Genomic DNA, 20,417 nt, shown 5'->3' with positions numbered 1-20,417 from the left:
TCCAGTATCTGCTAACACAGTAACTATGGCAAGTTATTTAAACTTTTTCAACCTTGGTTTAATTGTCTAAATATAGATGATGCTATGAACTTTGTGATCTTGTTCCAAACTGAAACAAGAGAAGACTACTACTCATGTATCAAATAGCTGCAAAGGCACAGGCACCTTTTATACAATCATCTTCGTTAAGCCTCACCAACACCTCAGAAACATTTCAAGAGAACAGAAAAACTGAGGCACAGAGGGGTTAGCAGCACACTTAGCGAGCAAGTTGTCAATCAAATGCACTTGTTTGCTTCTAACCTTGTACATCTTAAGTGTCAAATTATACCCGGCACATCACACACATTTAATCAATGTGAAGAGGTCTCTTTTTTATATATATTCGTAGCTGTGAATTTCAGTTGATTTGACGCCTTCAGCACAACCCTATACTTTCTCCTCCAGGGTAACCTTTTACGGGTTCCCTTTTCGGTGGATATGATCAGTAATCTGCAGTTTCAGGCTGCTCCTTTACATGTCTCGAACAGATGTGTTGATAATATAAGGCTTGGGTAATGAAATTTACCAGGCCATAAGTTGCTTACTGTGAATTAATCGCCTAGTTCATTGGAAATAAATAAATGGACTGTTACATTTTTTTAAAAAAAAATCACAAAGATCTATGTACAGAGATTCTGAGCTTCACTGTCCCAAGGTCTCACTATCAACTCTGCAGAGACACAAGCTCAAAAGTGGAGAGATGGCTCAGTGGTTAAGAGTGCTGCCTGCTCTTCCAAAGGTCCTGAGTTCAATTCCTAGCAACCACATGGTGGTTCACAGCCATCTGTAATGTAATCTGATGCCCTCTTCTGGCCTGCAGGTGTACATGTACGCAAAACACTGTATACATAATAATAAATAAATCAGGAGGTAAACTTTAAACCCCTTCCCAGATCTAGCCAATGGTCAGAATATTCTCCACAGTTGACTGGAGAGTGTGATATGACTTTCACACGAACTCTGGTGCCTCACATTTGACCATGTCCCCTGGAGGGGGAGACCTCGTGGCATTCAGAGGAAGGACAGCAGGTTACCAAGAAGAGACTTGATACCCTATGAGCATATACAGGGGGAGGTAATCCCCCTCAGGAACAGTCATAGGGGAGGGGAATAATGGGAAAATGGGGGCGGGGGGAGGAATGGGAGGATACAAGAGATGGGATAAACATTGAGATGTAACAAGAATAAATAAATTTAAATAAAAATAATAAATAAATCTTTAAAATAAATAAATAAATAAAGCCCAACAAGCAATAGGACCTTCTGACATTGAGGCAGGATAGACAGCTCTGGACTAGGACTCAAAACGCTGACTTAGGAGTCCTCCTGTGTCTATTTACTACCCAAATGGCATCACCTACTCTGACCTCGGTGCTTCCCATATAAATTGTGATCACCAGAATAGCTGACTTCTCAAGCCCATACCTAGCTTGAGTAGCTCTAGCATCCTGAGACTCTACATTAGCTGCTATTTGGCAAGACTGTGCTTTCTTCCATCAGTGATGCACTGAGATGTTCCAACAGCCCAGGGAGCTTCACATCTGAAATGTGTGATTCACTTGCACTCAGTGTAGGGCCACATTGCTACGTAAGATAAGGGAATAAAAAAGATACCTGTTGTGGACCAAACACATGTTGTCAGGGTAACAAAGACAGGTGAACTCTACAGGAAACAGATGCACATCCAGACAAGCGACATCTAACACCTAGAGGCATTACTGCTCTAGCAATGCACTCCCTGCAGCTGAGACAGGCATCACCTGCTTCCCAGACATCCCTAAACAAGAAGCCATTCTCCACTTCAGTGAACACATGGCCTCCTCTGTCTTCCCTGACTCCACTTAGTGACTACTGGATTATTAAGGGACTCCAAATTAGAGCATGTAAGTACTAGTTAAAGAAACTAGTGATGTTTATCCTGAGAGTGACTGGAAATTCCAGGGGAAGTACAATAGCTGTCTTTAAACATCTGAAAGTTGAGCAGTTGTCTTTAAATAAGGATTAAGATTGATTGGTCCAGCATCTCCAATGTTCATGTCAGAGAAAGCATGTGGACTTGGCTGGGCTCATTTTGGTTTGTCTTTTGTTGCTGTTCCTATTTTTTTGTTTTTGTTTTTGTTTTTGTTTTGTTTTGTTTTGAGACAAGATGTTGTAATATAGACAAATCAGTACTCAAACTCAGGACATATCCTTGAACTCCCAATCTTCTTGACTCAGCCTCCTGAAAGATGTTTGTGCCATCACACTAACACTAGTCAATGCTTATTCATGGAGCACATCTTTACTGAGTTCCAGAGCCCATGGCAAGATCAAAAGAAAGACATTAGAAAAAGAGATTTTTTTCATACTTTTGTAAATAAATATGCTTACCTCTCAAAGAAGAAGAAAGTGGAGGAGGTGGGAGAAGAGAGACTTCAGTCCATGTAACATGGATTTTTCTTTCCATGAATGGTTACAACTGCTTCAGGAAGTGGCAAGCTCTCTTCTTGCTTAGCCAAGAAGGGAGTATTGATAATAAAAGTGAAGCCTTAGGACTGAAAGATCCAGAAGACCAGCTGAACTGTCTTCTACCTGGGTGGTGTTAATTAATGTATCCTTACCCTAGTTACATTATCCTTGACCACAAATCTTCATATATAGATAAGAGTAAAAATGGCATTTCTCTTCTACGGCTATACAATAATTAAGATGCCCACTTCAAGTCATTATTATAGCCCATAAATCCAGGTAAATATTCCAAATAAAACATTTAATTTTTTTTTCAAGGGGAAGTATATGTAGCAGATATTGACTTAGGCTACAAAACTTTTGAGGTTCTATTTATCTTATAAACATGCATCTATGACTCAAGTAAGAGTTGATAGATCCCAAAATCCAAATCCTTGTACAGGTATCACAACTGTCATATAGTTTCTCTGTCCTAGTCAGGGTTTCTATTGCTGCAACAAAAGAGCATTACCAAAAAGTAAGTTGGGGAGGAAAGGGTTTATTCGGCTTCCATATTGCTGTTCATCATTGAAGGAAGCTAGGGCAGGAAGTTAGACAGGTCAGGAACCTGAAGCAGGAACTGATGCAGAGGCCATGGAGGTGTACTATCTACTGGCTTGGTCTTCATGGCTTGATCAGCCTGCTTTCTTATAGAATTCAGGACCACCAGCCCAGGAACTCAACACCAGCAGCCCAAGAATGAAATGACCCACAATGGGCTAGGCCTTCCCCTGTCAATCACTAGTTAACAAAATGCATACAGATGGATCTTATGGAGACATCTTCTCAATTCAAACTCCTTCCTATCAAATAACTCTACTTTTCAAGGCAAATTGGCATTACATTAGCCACCACATTCTCTCTCAGTTTCTACTCCCAACATAGTCTTGGCTCTGTGGATTCCCACCAGAAGTGATTCTGTTTCATAGTGGCTACAATGCTGGGCTGCTTGGGGGTGGGGGAAGTTTTTATTTCAGATTTAGCAATGGAACAAAGAGAGCAGAGACAGCTGGGTAAAGATTATGGCTTTGAGCATAACTCTGCCATCAGAGGCATAATGACATTAAGGATCAGACACTATCTTCAGACCCAGAAAGGATGCTTTAGAGGTGTAAAGAATTCAATGAAAAAAATCAGAGCAGCTATCTTTCTTTTACAACATTGCTGATGGAGATAAAGAATCTGTCAGCCTTAGCTTGTGCCAGTATGTGGCCATGAGCAACTCTAAGAAAATAATATTCAAATACCAGCAGGCCACAGCAGGAAGTTTCAGACAAGGGGCCTGTGGAGAAGATTAAAATCTGAAAGGCACAGGACTTACTTTCCCTGGGGGGTTGAAAGAAGGGGGGCATGCTAATCCCCAGATTTCATAAGGTTTCTGATTTACTAGCCTCTTAGAAAGCGCTGTCGGGGATTGTCATTTTGATGGGAAGGCCTTGCTGTAAAGGTTAAACATGCTAAGAAGCATGAAATGATCTTCTCCAAGACAGATCACATCTACTTGCCAGGAAATAGCTGTCCAGTGGCCCACAGAAGGGAGTCTTTAAAGAGCCATTCAAACCCAAGGTTTTCAACCCTGACTCCCACATGCACTTGCTACTCCAAAATATTCTCTGCTGGACTGAGTTTATTTATCATTTTGTGGAGTGCGAAAGGATGATGAAAGAGAAAAAGGAGTGTGTCCATATCTCTTCCCTTCATGTGGCTTCTCTCTAAGTCAGTTAGCTGTTTCAAATAAATTTTGGCAAGGAGACTGAATCACTGGAGACTAATTGAACAACATTATAATGCCACCATCTACGGCTTACTAAATCACAGGAACACAAGCCCATATTTTCACAGAATAGTCACAGATAGTGCTCTTTCTTCACTCTAGGAGAATCAAAATGCAGATCCAAGATGATTTTAGGCCAGTATTTGGGCCATTCAGTTCCACTGGGAGGCCACAGTTTTTTATTTCAACTGAGAATAGGAGTGGCTGTGCTAGACATATATACCACTGTCCATGACAAGATACATAATTTTGGCATATTTTAGACTCTGTTGAGTTTTCATTGAGCCAACTCAGTTTTAAGTTTAGGGACTGTGATGTCTTAGCTATGCAGATTGCATGTCTAGTTTTTCTTCCCTCTAGCTTCGGATTGGATTGGAGCTATGATAAAATAAAATGAAGGACTATCTCAGATATGGAAGGGAAAACTACATACAGGTGACATACACACATGCATACACAGCCCTTAGAATTACCATCAGTGCTGTAAAGTATGAAGGAGAGAACACCGTAGTAATAATTTAAAACTGTGACTTGACACTCTTAAAGAATTGATCTTTTGATGCAATTTTAAATCTAGACCCTTCTGTAAGGGACAAGGTGCAGCTAATTCAGCCACCAAGTTTATTCCAGAGCTACATTGAGCTTGCTACAATTGTAACATATCTCTAACACATGTCTATATGCCACCCTCAGGGTACATGGAATTTAAAGACAAGAACACACTAGCATGGTGTCATGGTTCCTTCTTCCTGCTTTTAGGCTCCAGTCACTATTATATGCATATTATAGTTTCAAGAAAACTAGAAAACACTCATTAGCTCCAAAATATACTTTTCACGTTGTCCAACCACTGAATTTGTGGTTCAGAGGGGGCCACATTAGGGATACCATGCCCTTTGTATAGCAGAGCCTCCCAGCAAGACAATTAAAGAGCCACTGTCAATGTTTTAAGTGTAGGTTTGAAGACTGAAGCACAGAGTAGCATCACAGCAGTAAGACCTCTTGGTGCATCCTCTCAAGGGTGGCGTTTTTCTTCCTCATCCCTCCCAAGATCTTAACTCATTGAAGACCATAGGAAACAATGGCCTTTGATAGCCATACCCTTGTTTTCATCCAGTGGATGCCACCTTCAGCTATGTGCAGTCAGTGAGCAAATCCAACTGACATAGCCTCTTCTTCCTCCATTAGGGGTTTATCTAGAATCAGCCTCTATTCTCCCTACCTTAGTTAGTCTCTTATATCATTTGGTGCTAATGCAGCATACACTTGTGTGTATTGACCTGCTGGCCTTTCATGTATTTTTTTCTCTTCTGCTCGGAATAATATTTTTTTCACTACTGGGAGATAGATTTCTCACTTCTGTAACCAAACCTCAGCTTTTGTGTTACCCCATCTTCAATACTTTCCTTGGAACCTCTCTCTACATTTGATTATCACCTTTCTTGGCCATCAGACCATCATGATCTGTTTATGAACAGAATTATAATCTACACCATATTAAACACGCTAGCTGGCACACAGCACATACTTAGTACTTTGGAATGAATTGGGCCTTAATTTCATCAACTAGAGAGTGGTAATAATAATACATCGTCTGCAGAAAGGATATAAGTGTGAAATGGTCCAGCGCGTATTAAGGACCTAACATATAGCAGATGCATAATTCCTTTCAATAAAAAGTAGGTCTCTTAACTTGCCTTTTCATCCATACTGGAGCAAAGAAGAATTTATCTCTCTGTGAAAGGAACCATGAAGCCAGAGATGACAGAATGCAATGGTCCCCTTGTGTTGTGTTTTGAAGCACTTGTCCCTCATAATTCAGCAGCATCTAGATTTATTGTACTATAATAGGCAGATGTTTGCTGGCAGTTAAGCCGGTTTTAGCAAATACAATAACAAAGGTACTAAGCAGGAATGTAAATTGCCATGATGCCCCTGATTTTGAGGACACTTGCAGCCACTGCAGGTATAAGCAGCCTTCACACACTGCACCAAACCACTGCCTGACCCTCATTTTTCTCTGGATGGATGCAGGCATATGGCAGATCTTTAAAAAAAAAGATATCCAGTGTCCCTACCTTTTAATTTTAGAATAACAAAAATATATATTTTCAATCTTTTCTTTGGAACAAGGAGAGACTATAACCAGAGAACGTCAGACTCAACCAAGAGGAATAACTGTAGGTCACTGCTCTCTTATGAACCAGGATACATTGAAGAGGAAATAAACATGTTTTTGTGTTGATCCCAAGCATGGGAGTGGGAACAGACTAATGAGAGAGCAGGATGTTTAGCACCTTAAAAGTGGAACCACTTCATGGGGGAGCTTGCATGTTGCTCAGTAGAGACTCTGAGAGGAGATATATATGAGCCCAAAACAAGAGGCTTGAGAGAGAGGACTTGGGATTGTTTTTGGCTGTTTATCCTGCACTTCAAGAGACACTCCTAGAGAGAACTGCTCCAGGGAAGGCTTCAAGGTGTTGGGCTCCAGCTGAGGCTCTGGGCTCTGGCTGGTGTTCCAGGTTCCAGAAGCAACCTTGGTTGAATTGTTGGTTTGCTGAGGTCCTGCTGACTACACCAGGGGAATCATTCCTCAGAACTGCTATCGTTAAGGTTTCATTATTGTGTTCTCTAATCTCCTTTTCCCATTGTTTGGGTTAGTTGGGTTGTAAGTGAGGTGCACTCTGTTAGTGAGTTCATAATAAAATATAATTGTTAAGAAAATTGAGCCTACGATACATCTTTAGGAGAACACATGATGTTGGTCATGGGGAAGAACTTGAACTGAAGGAGACAAAAGAGGCTAAATGAAAGGCCTGTGCTGGATGTCACCAGAGACTCAGTAAATGACATAAGAAACCATGCATAAGAAACAAAAATGGGGTTTTGATCGATGCCAATGAATTGCATACCTCATAGGAAACCATCTTTTCAGATACATGACATTGTCTATCCAAAGGTCACAAACAATAGTCCAAAATATAGCCTTTTTAATTCTCTGAAGAAATTCCAAGCTATATTTATTAATTTATCAATTAAATCTTGTATATCACAAACCTGATGCGCACTTCCTACAACAAAGCATTCATTTTCTTGGGCAAACGCATTAGAAAAGTAAACATTTCAATTGCACTGTTGATATAACTAAAGCCAGCAATCCTGACCAGGAGAGATCTGCAGACTGCAAGAAACAGGGACGCACAGTGCTGCTCTGCCCTTCATTCACCTTTCTGCCTCTTTTTGGGAACAGAGGAGTCACTGCCAAGCTGATGACATTTGAGAATCACAGAGTGTTAGAGCCGAAGGCCCTAAGAGAGCCTGAAGCCCAATTGCCTCATTTTATTCTTATCGAACAAAGAGGCCAGAGGATCCAAATACTGATCTCAAGGTCATATATCTAAATAAAGGATCTAGCTATATGGGGAGGAAGGGAGCACAGTCACACGGCAGAACCATTCCTCAGTGACATGGAGACAAGTGAAAACAGCTGGGTTTGACCTTGGAGTCCAGAACTACTGTTGCTCCCACACTATTAAGTTATTCTGCCCAAAGCAAGTGATGAAATAGTACGCCGTGTTGTCACATCTTACTTTCTTATTTCTTGGTCTTTCTATTCCGATGATTTGCCCCTGAATGATCACACTCTATAGATGACATTAAAGCTCAAAGATATGTCCTCATCCCCTCTGCCATACCAATAAACTCGTGGGGACACAGAAGTGTGCCCTCTTCAACTCTATGTTTTCAAAACCCCATTCCCTACACTTGATAGGAAGAGAATCTGAAAACCTGTTTACTGGATCATTGTGCCAATGTTGGAGCCTAGTAACAAGTATCATAGTTTCACTTCCTATGGTTTTATAGACTCATGCTACAGCTACAATTGTTACTGAAGGGAGGAATTGTTGAATATACAGGGATATTAATAATTTTACTGCAATACTCGGTAGATGGCACAAAGCAAAGTTGAGTTCCTCATTTTCATATCCTGCTTGCTGTCTATCTGTCCAAAGAAAATATCAGTGTTTATTCCTACCCTGACTGCATTGCTGAGAAAAAGAAGTGGACAGATACAAGAGGCTTTCATACAAAGACTGGTAGGATGTGGCTCTCAGCAAAAGTGTAACAAAAATACCCGAGGACAATGATAATGCCATTTACTGAGATGGGAGAAACAGAAAGTAAGATCACTTTGATGTAGGGAAGAAGGACTCAGCTGCACCTGCTCAATGATATTAGCATCTCAATTTTTAAACAGAGATGCCAAGAGCAAAATTTGGATATAGAACTTTGGGTTTCCATGGAGAATCCTAAGCTAGAGATCCCAGTTTGAGCATGGCTGGTCCAGGATGACATCTGATACAGTGACAATGAAGAAAAGCATCAAAGGGAGTGCGCAGACAGAGACCCAAAGAGGCCCAAAGTGCTCTAACACTTCAAACCACACAGCATGCATATTTGTGTAACACGGTGCTAAAGATTGTGGGCATGCAAATATACTTCTTGTGTTCTTTTCCACACTTATTTTAGAATCCAGATTTTGTATACACGAGGAGAAAAGGCTGCTTAGTGTGTTGAGAAAAGGAGTGGAATAGAAGCAAGGAACCATACAGTCTCACTATTCTTTAGTTCCTGTTTAGAATAATGTCAACTTCCTTGGGCTTCAAATTCCCCACCTGTCAAAATGAGGATGAGTCGCAAAAGACACCAGTGCAATCTACTAGCCATGTAGCTTTCTGATGTCCTGATTCCCATGTGATGTACGTGTGACATCCACAGGACTGACACCAGCCTCACTAGGACCGGTGCCTCTGCCTTTCCAGGCAGAATCTTCTGCTGCTACTGCTGTTGTTTCTGCCACCCAAGAGCACATGGCCAACCAGAGAATTGACTGAAAACCAGGCCCCAATTGGGGAATAGATGCTATGCTGTCCTCCCCTGTTGCTACAAGGCATTTAAGAAAATGTATAGCTTTATTCTTGGGGTTTGACACATGATATGACAGATAAACAAAATCCTAGAGGCCTAGAAGGATAGCCTGTCTACCTTACTTTCATAATTCTATAAATTAATCTTCTCAGAATCACTTGATTTCTATGAGCACAGTTAGTGTGTTTCAGCATTCATCAGGAATGGCCAAAATAAGGCAAGATGAAAAGACATATGAAGCAGTTTCATGGGGCTGGGGATCTGTAAGAGTGTGTGGTCTCATGGATGAGAGTTCCCTGCCATTGGCCATGGAAGAATGCACACAAGGGGTATGGTTCAATAAGATTGTATTAACTTATATATGCATACACATCTATGTGATTTGTATGTATGTGTGCACAGAGATATCCACACATGTATGTATAAATATATAACAATTAGGAACATACATTTTAGATGTCGATACAATATTCAGTGTGAAAAGGAGAACACACAATTTTTCTATAGCATGATTATATCTGTACACAAGAATAGCTGAACTCTCAAAACAGAGAAAAGACTAGCCACCACTGTGTTAATGGCTAAGTGTGTTCAAGCCTTCGGTGATTGTTTTTCTTGCTTCGAGGTACTTTCTTATCTCTTTAAAGAAATACTTAGTCCCTACCCAATTATGTTATAGCAGTGCTTCTCAACCTTCCTAATGCTGTGACCCTATTACAGTTCCTCATGTTGTATTGACCACCCCCAGCATAAAATTACATTGTTGCTACCTCATAACTGTAATTTTACTACTATTAAGAGCCATAATATAAATATCTGATATACCAGATATCTGATATGTGATCCCCATAGGGGGTCACAACCCTCAGGTTGAGAACTATTCTTTTATAGCATGTATTTATTTTCAGAATCACAAAGTTCAAAACACTAAAGGATCCAAAATGGCCTCTGTTGTTTGTTTTATCTTCCCTACACCTTAAGTAAAGAGGGGCTTAAAATTAAAGGAGTATTTTCTTTTTAAAATAAAAAAACCAAGTCTCACTTTCTGCTGGGAAAAAATCTAGTCCAATTCTTCTGATTAGACAGAGGGCTTGGACTTCCCACCTCTCTTAAGCACTGGAAAATTGGACTCCATCTGCCTTCTTGGGATTGTTTTGGTATACCATGAACACTGCGCTAAGTGAACAAGACTCATCTGAACAGAGAGAAGGCCCATGATTGTGCACAGCACTGTCCCAGTGGGGTGAGGGTATGGAAGATACTACATCTAGTGTTTCCTCAATATCATGACCTACTCTCCTTAGGAGAAAAGCCCTCAACTACAGAAAATGCTGAAGCACGTTCATGAGGGAGCCTGTGTGACTAAGAGCTGAAATGCCTACTATCAAGCTCTTCGCCTTAGGATGCCTAGAAGTCAGAGAGCTGGTTGAAGCTCACGGACATCTCCTCTTGAGGGATCACCTTCACAGGTACATGTGTATGATCTGGCGTGTCTATTCCAGGTAACTGCCCAGTTGGCCAGAGCAGACCACTAGGGGCACAAACAAATACAGTAATCTGAGATCCAAACTCTGAACGAAGAGTATCAGAACCCAGAGGTGAGAGGATCTCAATCACAATGACCTGGGACCCCAACAGATGTTGTTTTCCTCTCCCTCTCCAGATCATCATTTGTTAAACAATTTCTCACATACTCATTCTGCAAACTGAAACTTCTTTGATACCATAGTTAGTTCAGAGATTTCAAGGAAAAGCAAAGTCTTTACACAGGAAGTGTAATGTGTTCATTTCCTAGATAAGGAATTGAGACTTGGTAGATCAAGGTCCTCTGCATCATCTTGCTAATTAGTAACAGAATCAGCACAGGACTCCAGATTTGTCTAACTCTAAAGCTCTTGCATTTAATCAGAGGTCATCTTGCTTCCAAGCACTGCACCATATCTTATTTTCTTGACAGAAGTATGAACTTTCTAAATAAATCCCACATATATTTATACAAAGCTATTTAAATATGAATATAGAATGTGCAGTGGATTCAAATTTAGCTTGATGGTCCACTAAGGAATTACATTCTCAGCTTTGCCTTACCAGGGTACACACCAACTGAGCTGACAGGTTAGCTGCAGTGCAACGGAGACTACTATATGTTAATGAAGGTCAAGTATTTACAGCTTGCCAAGAGAGGAAATCTCCAGGACAGAATAGGAAAGATTCGATGGTATTTTTATCCATTATAAGACATCATAGGGACCAGCAAGATGGCTCATTGGATAAAAGCACAGATGACTGGAATCCAGTCCCCAGAAACCACATGGCAAGGAGAGAACAGTTCCTACAAGCTATCCTCAGGTCTCAGTGACCTAACGCACGTACACACAGACACACAGACCACAGACACAGGCAGGTGCACGCACGTACACACACACACACACACACACACACACACACACACACACACACACACACACATACACACACACCCTTCCCCCCCCACAAGTCAATACTAAAGAAAAGATATCATAGGACTTCATAGGAGAACAGATGGTCCTCCCAATTTTCAGTTTAACTGCCTGCAATTAAGTAGCCACTAAAAGATTTTACTTTAGTTCTAGAGACGGCTCCCACCTTACTATGAATAGAACACCAAAAGGGCTAACAATAATAATGATAGTAATCACCATCTATACATTTTTAAAAATAGTGGCAAGCCGTGCTGAAAAAAAAATTACATTCAGTATCAGGTCAATTTTCAAAAGTTAGTATTTAGTTTCCTCTCTCTGAGGGGAAAAAAGTGTCTTGTCAAGGTTAGAAATAAAGGTGATCTGGTTTAACTAAATAGCAAGCTACTCAAGAAAATAGTCTCTGTCCTTATATATTTCCTACTTCCCTTGCCTTATGCTGCTATGGGGGGAGGGGCTTTGATGTATAGTTGGCCAATAGACCATTTTCCCTTGAAGGTTGGCTGTTTCCATGCAGTGTCCTTCCTGAGCCACACCCAACCCTGAACTGATGTTGTCATCCTCACACTCTCACACTCTCAGTTGTATTCACATTGCCTTCTACTAATATTAGCACTCCTGTTGTGAGATAATTGATTTAAGTGAGTCAAGGCACAGTTAGTTTAGGCTCAGTAGGGCACACCTTCTTTGGAATTTTCTTAAGTCTTATATTTAGTAACATGATCAATCTTAGATTTAACATTAGAACTCCCAGGAAAAAAATTAGAGAATGGAAATGGTAAAAAAAAAAAAAAAAAAAAAAAAAAAAAAAAAAAAAAAAAAAAAAAAAAATTAGAGAAATAATTGGAGAATAGTTTCATTGATCAGGTTGATGTTATGGAAAATGGGGAAATAGTCCTTAACCCAAAGGAGCACATGCTCCTACACAAAGGGAATGGAAAACATTTTTCCTTAACGTTACTCTTCAGAAGTGCCTGTAGATTCTAAAGACCAGTAGTGAAAAACAAAATTACATTAGGAATAGGAACAAGGAAATCCAAGAAACTTTGGATCTTATTCCACCAACCACCAGTTCCCCCATACAAAAGTGGCCACCTGTCTGCTCTACAAGGTCCCACAGACAGTGATCTTAACATCTACCATCCTTATCTACCAGTGTCAGATGTCTGATGTTACTCTTGGCTTCTTTTAGATGACCACATACTAGTCCCATGAACCAAAGCCAGAGCTGTGCTAGATACTTGTTTATTGTTTTTATTGGCCACAGTGTTTAGAGAGTTCTAGGCCTCCAAAAATGTATAAAAACTGAAGAAAAAAAATACTCAAAAATCTCTGCCAAAGAATCAGTGTCAATGGGGGAAAACAGTGTCATTTGGAAGCACCTTTGCATTTATGAGCAGTACAGTCCTCTCATTCTTTTCACTCCAATGATTCATTCTGGACATGGTGTCAGAAACAATACAGGGGCAAAAAACAATTAGTGGGGGAACAAAACAATCAGTTGAACCGTCTGGGACTTGAGTGATATATAGATCAAATGTCTTAAATTCACTAAGCTGAGTCTCATTTGGCCAGAATGGATGTCTCTTGGCTGCACTGTACCAAGAATAATTGTCCCTCATATATCCCCAATCAGCTGTCTTTTAATGACTAGTCAAAAATGACAATGTAAAAGATGCAGTGACTTTCGCTGTACTTGGCCAATTTTGGACCAACTCCCATTGCTTTGCCCTTGGAATAGGTGAACTCATAAAGACCTTGCACAGGTGGTACAGTCACTGCTTCCCACCTCTAGCACCACAAGGTCTGTGAGTTACAAGAGGAAGAGGTGAGGTATCTGAGGTAACCTTATGTTCTTAAATTGTTTATATAGACAGTGTAAAATCCTCGATACCTTGGTTTACATCAAATCAGTCTCTTCTATCCCAGAGGTCAAATGACCTTTCCATCTCTCCAATACAGCACCAGGGTAGGCTACCCTACAAAGACATTTGGAAAGAGTCCAGGCACTTGACAGACTTAGCAACCCCATGTGGCCTATTTCTATTCCAGATGGCTGCCTCCTCATCTCAGCTCCTATTATGGTTGTTGCTGCTTTGGAAGTGCAGTGGATTTGAATTTAAATTTAAATTCCAATGCTACAAGAAAGTTCTCTTTTTCTCCTTCACCCTAATGTCCCGTGTCTTGCTTTTGGTATGATTGCAGGGAAGACCTGCAGTTCCCTTGAAATGCATGTTTCTGAAGTGTGGAGATCACTCAGTACATATTAGTGATTGGTCTATAGTTAGTTAGTAGTGTCAGCAGCATCAAAGAGAAGGTACAGAGGATGAAGGGGATGGAGGAAGGCTTGTTAATCTCTTGAAGTAACATTGGGGACCTCTTAAAAATACTCTTTGAAAACAACTGCTCAGCACCACTCCTGCCTTGTCCCACGTCTCTCCCTTTGCCGTAGTTTCCATTCCCAGAGCTTCTGATTGTTGGTGATCTTCAGCAGTGAAGCCCCACAGACAGGTCTTCAAGACATTACCTCTTTCCCTGTCTCTCTCCATCTTCCTCCTCTGTCCTCAAACAGAGTACATGCTGCTTTTTTTCTTTTGTAAAAATCTGCATTCCTTAGTCAAATAAATGAAAAACTCCCAGAGAACAAGAAAAATGTGTTTTGAAGATTCTATACCCTATCCTCAAAGCTGTAGAACTGAGGTCCTCAAAAAATATTTATTGTGTAAAGTGACCTTTCATATAAAGGAGATTATTAGAATCCATAGCCAGCATAAAATAGGGCAAGCTGCCATCAGGACATAGTTTGCCAACAAGAATCTCCTTGTCTTTCTGTTTTTAGGTTTTGTTTTTGCTTTGGGGGGAGCTTTTTTGTTTGTTTGTTTTTGAGACAGTGTTTCTCTGTGTAGCCTCAGCTGTCCCAGACTCTCTTTGTAGACCAGCCTGGTCTTGAATTTACAGAGATCCACCTGCCTTTGCCTCTCAGTGTGCTGGGATTACAGGGGAGTGCCACCACACCTGGCTCAGAATCTCCTTGTCTCGATGTTGTGTTTTTGTTAACACTCATATCTTCTTTGCTGCACAAACTGTAAGTTGAGTGCAAATGTGAAATTCTTAACTTGTGCGTGGAAAGGAGACCCATGGTACCCTCCCTGTTCTACAGGGTCAGCTTCTGCCTCTATAGCAACCTTCCATACCCCAATTCTATTACGACTTTGTTTCGACAAAAACAAAGCACCTCCCCCATCTCTCTCTCTCTCTCTTTGGCCTAGCTTCACATCCGCCCCTTTGTGCACACTGCCCTCCTGGTTTAGATCACACTCCTTCTCTTTGAAGAAACACTATCTAAATTCCTGGAGTACACTGGGTCTCATTGCTCCTCTGCACCTTCCCTTTGATGGTGCCGATCCTAATAACTAGCTAGAGCAATCACTGGCATGTGTTAAATGCTCTCCACACTTCAGGAACCCATTAACTTAATCACCATCAGCATCCGATGAGAGAGGTTCCTGGTTGCCTGTCTTTTACAAATGAGTAAATCAAGTCTCAAAGATACTGTCTTCAAGAAGCTCATACGACAACGTGAGAAGCCCAAATTCTCACCCCAACAGGCTCCAGAGATCGTGTCCATAATCACCCCATCATTCGGCCTCTTCTAAAACTCACCATGCTTGTAAGTAATTATATAATCCCAACAGACAAGCAGCTTCAGGAAAACAGAGATAAAACACATTTTGTTCAAAAGTCGGCTTTTGGGGACCAACCCAGGATTCCGCCTGCAGACAGCACTAAGAAACACCAGTTCAAGGACTAAAAGAAACAACCAGTTTGGCTACTTTTAGAACCTTCACTATCCATAGAAGATATTTAAAGTGTATTGTGACCCAACACTGTTGTTTGTAGGTGGAAAAATCACAGGATGAGCAAAGATGTCCCTGGGCCATCTATGACTCCACTCAGACCTGGACGTGCCACTCACCTCTTTCACAGGTTCTCCCCCAGTAGCCGGTGCCAGTGCAGTCGCAGACGAAGCGGTTCCAGCCGTCCTTGCACACCGCATTGTTCTTGCAGGGGTAACTGTCACACTGCTTGGCGCTCATGCGTGAACAGGAGGACTTGACGCCTGCCGCGTTCTGCATCTCCGCCAGCTGCCGGATGTTCTTGCTGCGCCCGTCAATGAACAAGTCACGGATGCAGCCCACATAGCCGTAGTTGAGCATGGCGGTCCAGAGCTCCGTGGGAAGAATGAGGCCAGCTCGATTCTCTGGCAGCCCGCCCAGATACATGTCCCCCTCCAGGTCCAAGATTTCACTCTCCCCACTGGCGGTGAATGGCGTGCGCCTGCTGTTCACAGATATGGTACCTGGAACGGGAGACAGGCACAAAGTGAGTTAAGGGTTCCTTATATCTGGTGCAATTCTGGAGCTGCTTAAACGAAAGCAGGCCCACAGGTGAGAGGGGAGCTCAGCATCGCCTTGTCAGGAGACGTCACGGCAATCAGGAAAAGAATGGGTACAAGCTGGTGGGAAGAATCATTTGGTTCCAATCCCGGAAGCTAGGATGGCTAGGAAGACTCAAAAAGAAGCCCAGCGACTAACCCCAGTACATCTGTTTATAACCATATTCACTGAAAGATAAGATGGAAAAGAGAGCGAGAGGAGGCTAAATTCCAGCTCTGTCAACTACCAGTCTTAGAGCCTTGAAGAACAGACTTTATCTTTCATCTCTAAAAGGAAAAACAATTATTCTCAACTAACAGGTTGCTGTGATGACTAAATGAATGCATATATGTGAATCACTTAAAGCAAATCCAGGGGCAGAATGAATCTGTGTTACTCATGTCCTCCTCAGGGGTACATGATGCCCCAAAGGAATGGATTTTCTCTATCCACGGATACCCTATCAAGTGGGAATTTGGCTGCCCACTCTGTCAACCAAAATGTTGGGCATTGCCTTCGGCTGGTTTTGTTACTGTTTTTGGCTTGTGTGTTTGTTTTTAGACAGGCTTACTAAGTTGCCCTACCTGGCCTGCTACTTGCTATGAAAACTAAACTGGGCTTACACTTACAGTCATCCTCCTGCCTTTACTTCCTGAGTGCTGGAATGACAGGTGTGAGCCACAACACCTGAGGGGAATTTGTTTCTTCATGCATTCTTAAATGCATAGTGAGCACTTCTATCTCTCTAGTGGTAGTTTCTGACACAGTTCTGGGCTTCTCGGGCAGAGGCCTCCTCCTACAGAGCTGATTTTTCAGAGCACAGAAGCATAGAATCAGCAGATGAGCTAAGAATATTAGCTAATAGCAGGTGCTATAGAAATAGCCAAATGGATACCATAAAACCGGCTCATAGGGTCTACTTTAAAGTGTATAGCCACTGAAGATATCTCCACATGAAGACCAGTTAAGACAGAAAGTTGAAGAAGATCCAGCCGCAGGCACAGACCCACAAAACTCAAGGGAAAGAGCATGCATGGCAGAGAGAGTGGCTCTTACAAAGCCCTGTGGGGCCTATGAGGTCATGCATTGGGCAAAGGTGTCTATGGAATAAACCTGACAACCTGAGTTTGAGGTAAAGGTAGAAGGAAAGAATAAACTCCACAATATTGTCCTCTGACATCCATATGTACTCCATAGTACACATACATACAATACTATTATTATTAATAATTCTTATTACTATGCATTATTTTAATAATAATAATTATTATGCCCTTATGGCAAGAGGAGGTTTGTTCATAATAAAGAGGTAAGAAGATGATCCCAGAGACATAGCTAAGTCCTGTGAGGAGCAGGATAATGGGCTCTGCCAAATAAGATTTTATAAGCAGCATACTAGCGCCTGGCCTGGGGAAATGAAAGAAGTACTTCTGCCTTCCATGGCTGTTCCACCTGTGCCAGTCCCTCCACACCTTTACAGCTGTTTCCTGGACTGGAAAATTAGGAGACAAACAAGGTGGTATCTGCCTATACTGCCAGATTTTTTTTTTTTAATATTATTCTTGTAAGTGTTTTAGGTAGTGAGAGAAGTGGATGGGGCCAGCCGCTAGTCAGCCTCAGCTCTGGTTTTTCTGTCTGGGCCTCACTTCCCGTAGCCAGCAAGTGTACAACCTAAGTGCTGAAGCAGAGCAAAGGAGATCACAAATATGGTGTGCGCATTCCAGATTACAACAGGAGAACAGAGTGGAAAGAACGTAAAGAGCCCTGGTGTGGGGATGGGGTAGATTACACCAGCAACCCTCCCTTAACTCTCGTTAGAAGCTGTCTCCTAGAGAAATAGGCTTTGCCTGCTTAATTCTTAATATTTCAAAAACAACAAAAAATATCCTGGCTACCATCTTAAGTATTTCATATATTTATTTTTGTTTTTAAATCTTATATGTGTAAGTGTTTTTAATTCACCTGTATATGTGTACCACATGCATGCCTAGTGCCTGCAGAGGTCAGAAGAAGGCAAAAGATCCCTGGGAATTGATGGGTAGTTGTGAGCTACCATGTGATTTTAGGTGCTGGGGCTTAGATCCAGTGATTCACACATGGGCCATTTTACTCTACCACTCAACCATGCTGCTGTTTATTGTGCTTTCAAAAATTCCTTCCTCAAAACAATTTTGTGATGTAGGAGACATTAAAATTCCAGCGTGGTTGAGAGAGGTGCTTTCAAGGCTCTCCTAAAGGAGGGGTGACTATAGCTGACAGCTGCTGAGGAGTGGAGAATCATTTTTCGTTGTGGACGTGGCTACTGATGGGTTTCCCATGCTCCAGTGGATGGCCCCAGATCCTTGAATACATGATTATCACTAATTTGACTGTGTGAATTATTAAATAATTAATAATAATGATGATGATGATGATGATGATGATGACGACGATGATGTTATCAGGGAGATAGACTGGTGGATCCCAGGGGAGCTGGAGGGAGATAGTGGGGACATGGATGAAATTTAAATACATGGCATACATGTATGACATATTCAAAGAATAAATGAAATTGTTATTTTGAAACAGGAAGAAGTTGAGAGTTGTGTCTCCTAAATGTCTTCTCTTGCAGATTTTTTTAGTTCTTCAAACGGGTCTAATGTGTTTGATCATCGTTAATGAGGTAATGTGGTTTGAATGGGAAATATACCGCATTTGCTTATGTGTTTGAACACTTGCACACAGCTGATTCTCTGTTGGAAAGGTTATGGAATATATCTGAAGGATGTGGGTGGTCCCTGGAGATAGGTCTTGAAACCTGATAACCTGGCTGTACGGTCTGTTCACTCCCTGCTTTTTGAGTCTAGATGCAACATGGAAGGCCAACCTCTTGCTCCTACCACCATGCCTGCTTTTCCTAACATCATGCCTTCCCTGCTATGATGGGCTGTACCTCTCCAGAACTGTAAACCAATATAGTCCTTTCTCCCTTACGTTGCCTTAGTCAGGATATTTTGTAGTAGCAGTCGGAAATAAACTGAGACAAGAAACAGGCAGTTTGCCAAGTATTGACAGGAAGAGAATCAATTTAAAATTTGGAGCCAGGACTGTATCTCATAAAAAGCATATGCTCTGAACTGAGCACATTTTGAATGTACTTTTTGGGTTTTAAGACTCATTGTCTCCACTGAGGAGTGATCATGAAGTGTTTTCTGGATCTTCTCTCAGGCCAGTTAGTCTCCTGAGTGCTCAGGGAATAAGGCACATTTGAACACACTTGTTTTACAAATATCTGTTTTAGAAGATTCATAGCTAACTGAAAGAATATGAAGTGTAATAGATCATATTGTTTCACTGCTTTCCTGGATTCACTATTTTTTACTCTGTAAGTTTTATAGGCTTTAATCAAAATCATCAGAACTTCAAGACACTGACCAAGGCCATAGCTTCCACATATGAAATTTAAGGCTCCTAAAATCCAAATTTATTTGTAGAAGATGGGTTCCCTGGTGGTTCTAAAAATGCAAACCAAGATGCCTATACAAGTATACTGGCTAATTTTATTTCAATTTGATACAAACTAGAATCATCAAAAAGGAGAGAGCCTCAATTTTAAAAATGCCTTCATAAGATTAGGCTGAAGGCAAGCCTATAGGAGCATTTTCTTAATTAATGACTGATGAGGTAGGGCCCAGCCATTGTGGCTAGTTCTTCTGGGCTTAATAAGAAAGAAGGCTGAGCAAACCAGGAGAAACAAGCCCTCCATGGCCTCTGCCTCAGCTCCTGCCCCTAGGTTCTTGCCCTGAGTATCTCCTGCCCTCACTGGTATGGAACTGTGATCAAAATAAACCCTTTATTCTCCAAGTTACTATTGGTTGTGGTGTTTTATCACAGCAACAGTAACTCTAAATAAGACAACTAGAGAAAGCAATTAGTGTTGGAATAACTAAAAACAAATGTATGGTATCTTTATGTGTACTAACCATCATGGGTCATCAATGGGCCATTGCTAAGTCATACCAAGGTCACAGATAGTTAATCACACACAAAACTCTTCAACCATAACACACCTCCATACATAGTCTTAATCAACAGCGGTGTTTTGTAGACAATTCTGAGACAGTGTTTTGGTGCTGCTCCAGTTGGCATTTTATTGATAAACTTAAGAAAGAGAGAAATTTAGCCTCTAGAGAAATTAATTTTTTGTGTTTCTTAAAAAAAAAATTCACAAACTGTTCATTCTTGCTCAACAAGCACATTTACTTTGAAGCCTCTTGGTTCTGAGCAGATTTCGGACAATCAACAGAGAAT

At 41.2% G+C, this 20,417-nt stretch overlaps 1 protein-coding gene across 32 annotated transcripts in view; it reads right to left on the bottom strand.

Annotated features, from left to right (window-relative positions):
* Nrxn3 (neurexin 3) overlaps positions 1-20,417 on the bottom strand; it is a 1,522,640-nt gene that overhangs the window by 1,039,649 nt on the left and 462,574 nt on the right. For all 32 annotated transcript variants that reach the window (XM_051149743.1, XM_051149800.1, XM_051149769.1 and 29 more), the window contains one exon: positions 15,668-16,051. In XM_051149743.1, coding sequence (XP_051005700.1) covers positions 15,668-16,051 — 384 coding nt within the window. The remainder of the gene's footprint in view (positions 1-15,667; positions 16,052-20,417) is intronic.

This window comes from Acomys russatus, chromosome 1, assembly GCF_903995435.1.
Source record: "Acomys russatus chromosome 1, mAcoRus1.1, whole genome shotgun sequence".
Taxonomy (NCBI): Eukaryota; Metazoa; Chordata; class Mammalia; order Rodentia; family Muridae; genus Acomys; species Acomys russatus.
The sequence above is the reverse complement of the archived record's forward strand: the minus strand, read 5'-3'. Positions and strand labels throughout refer to the sequence as shown.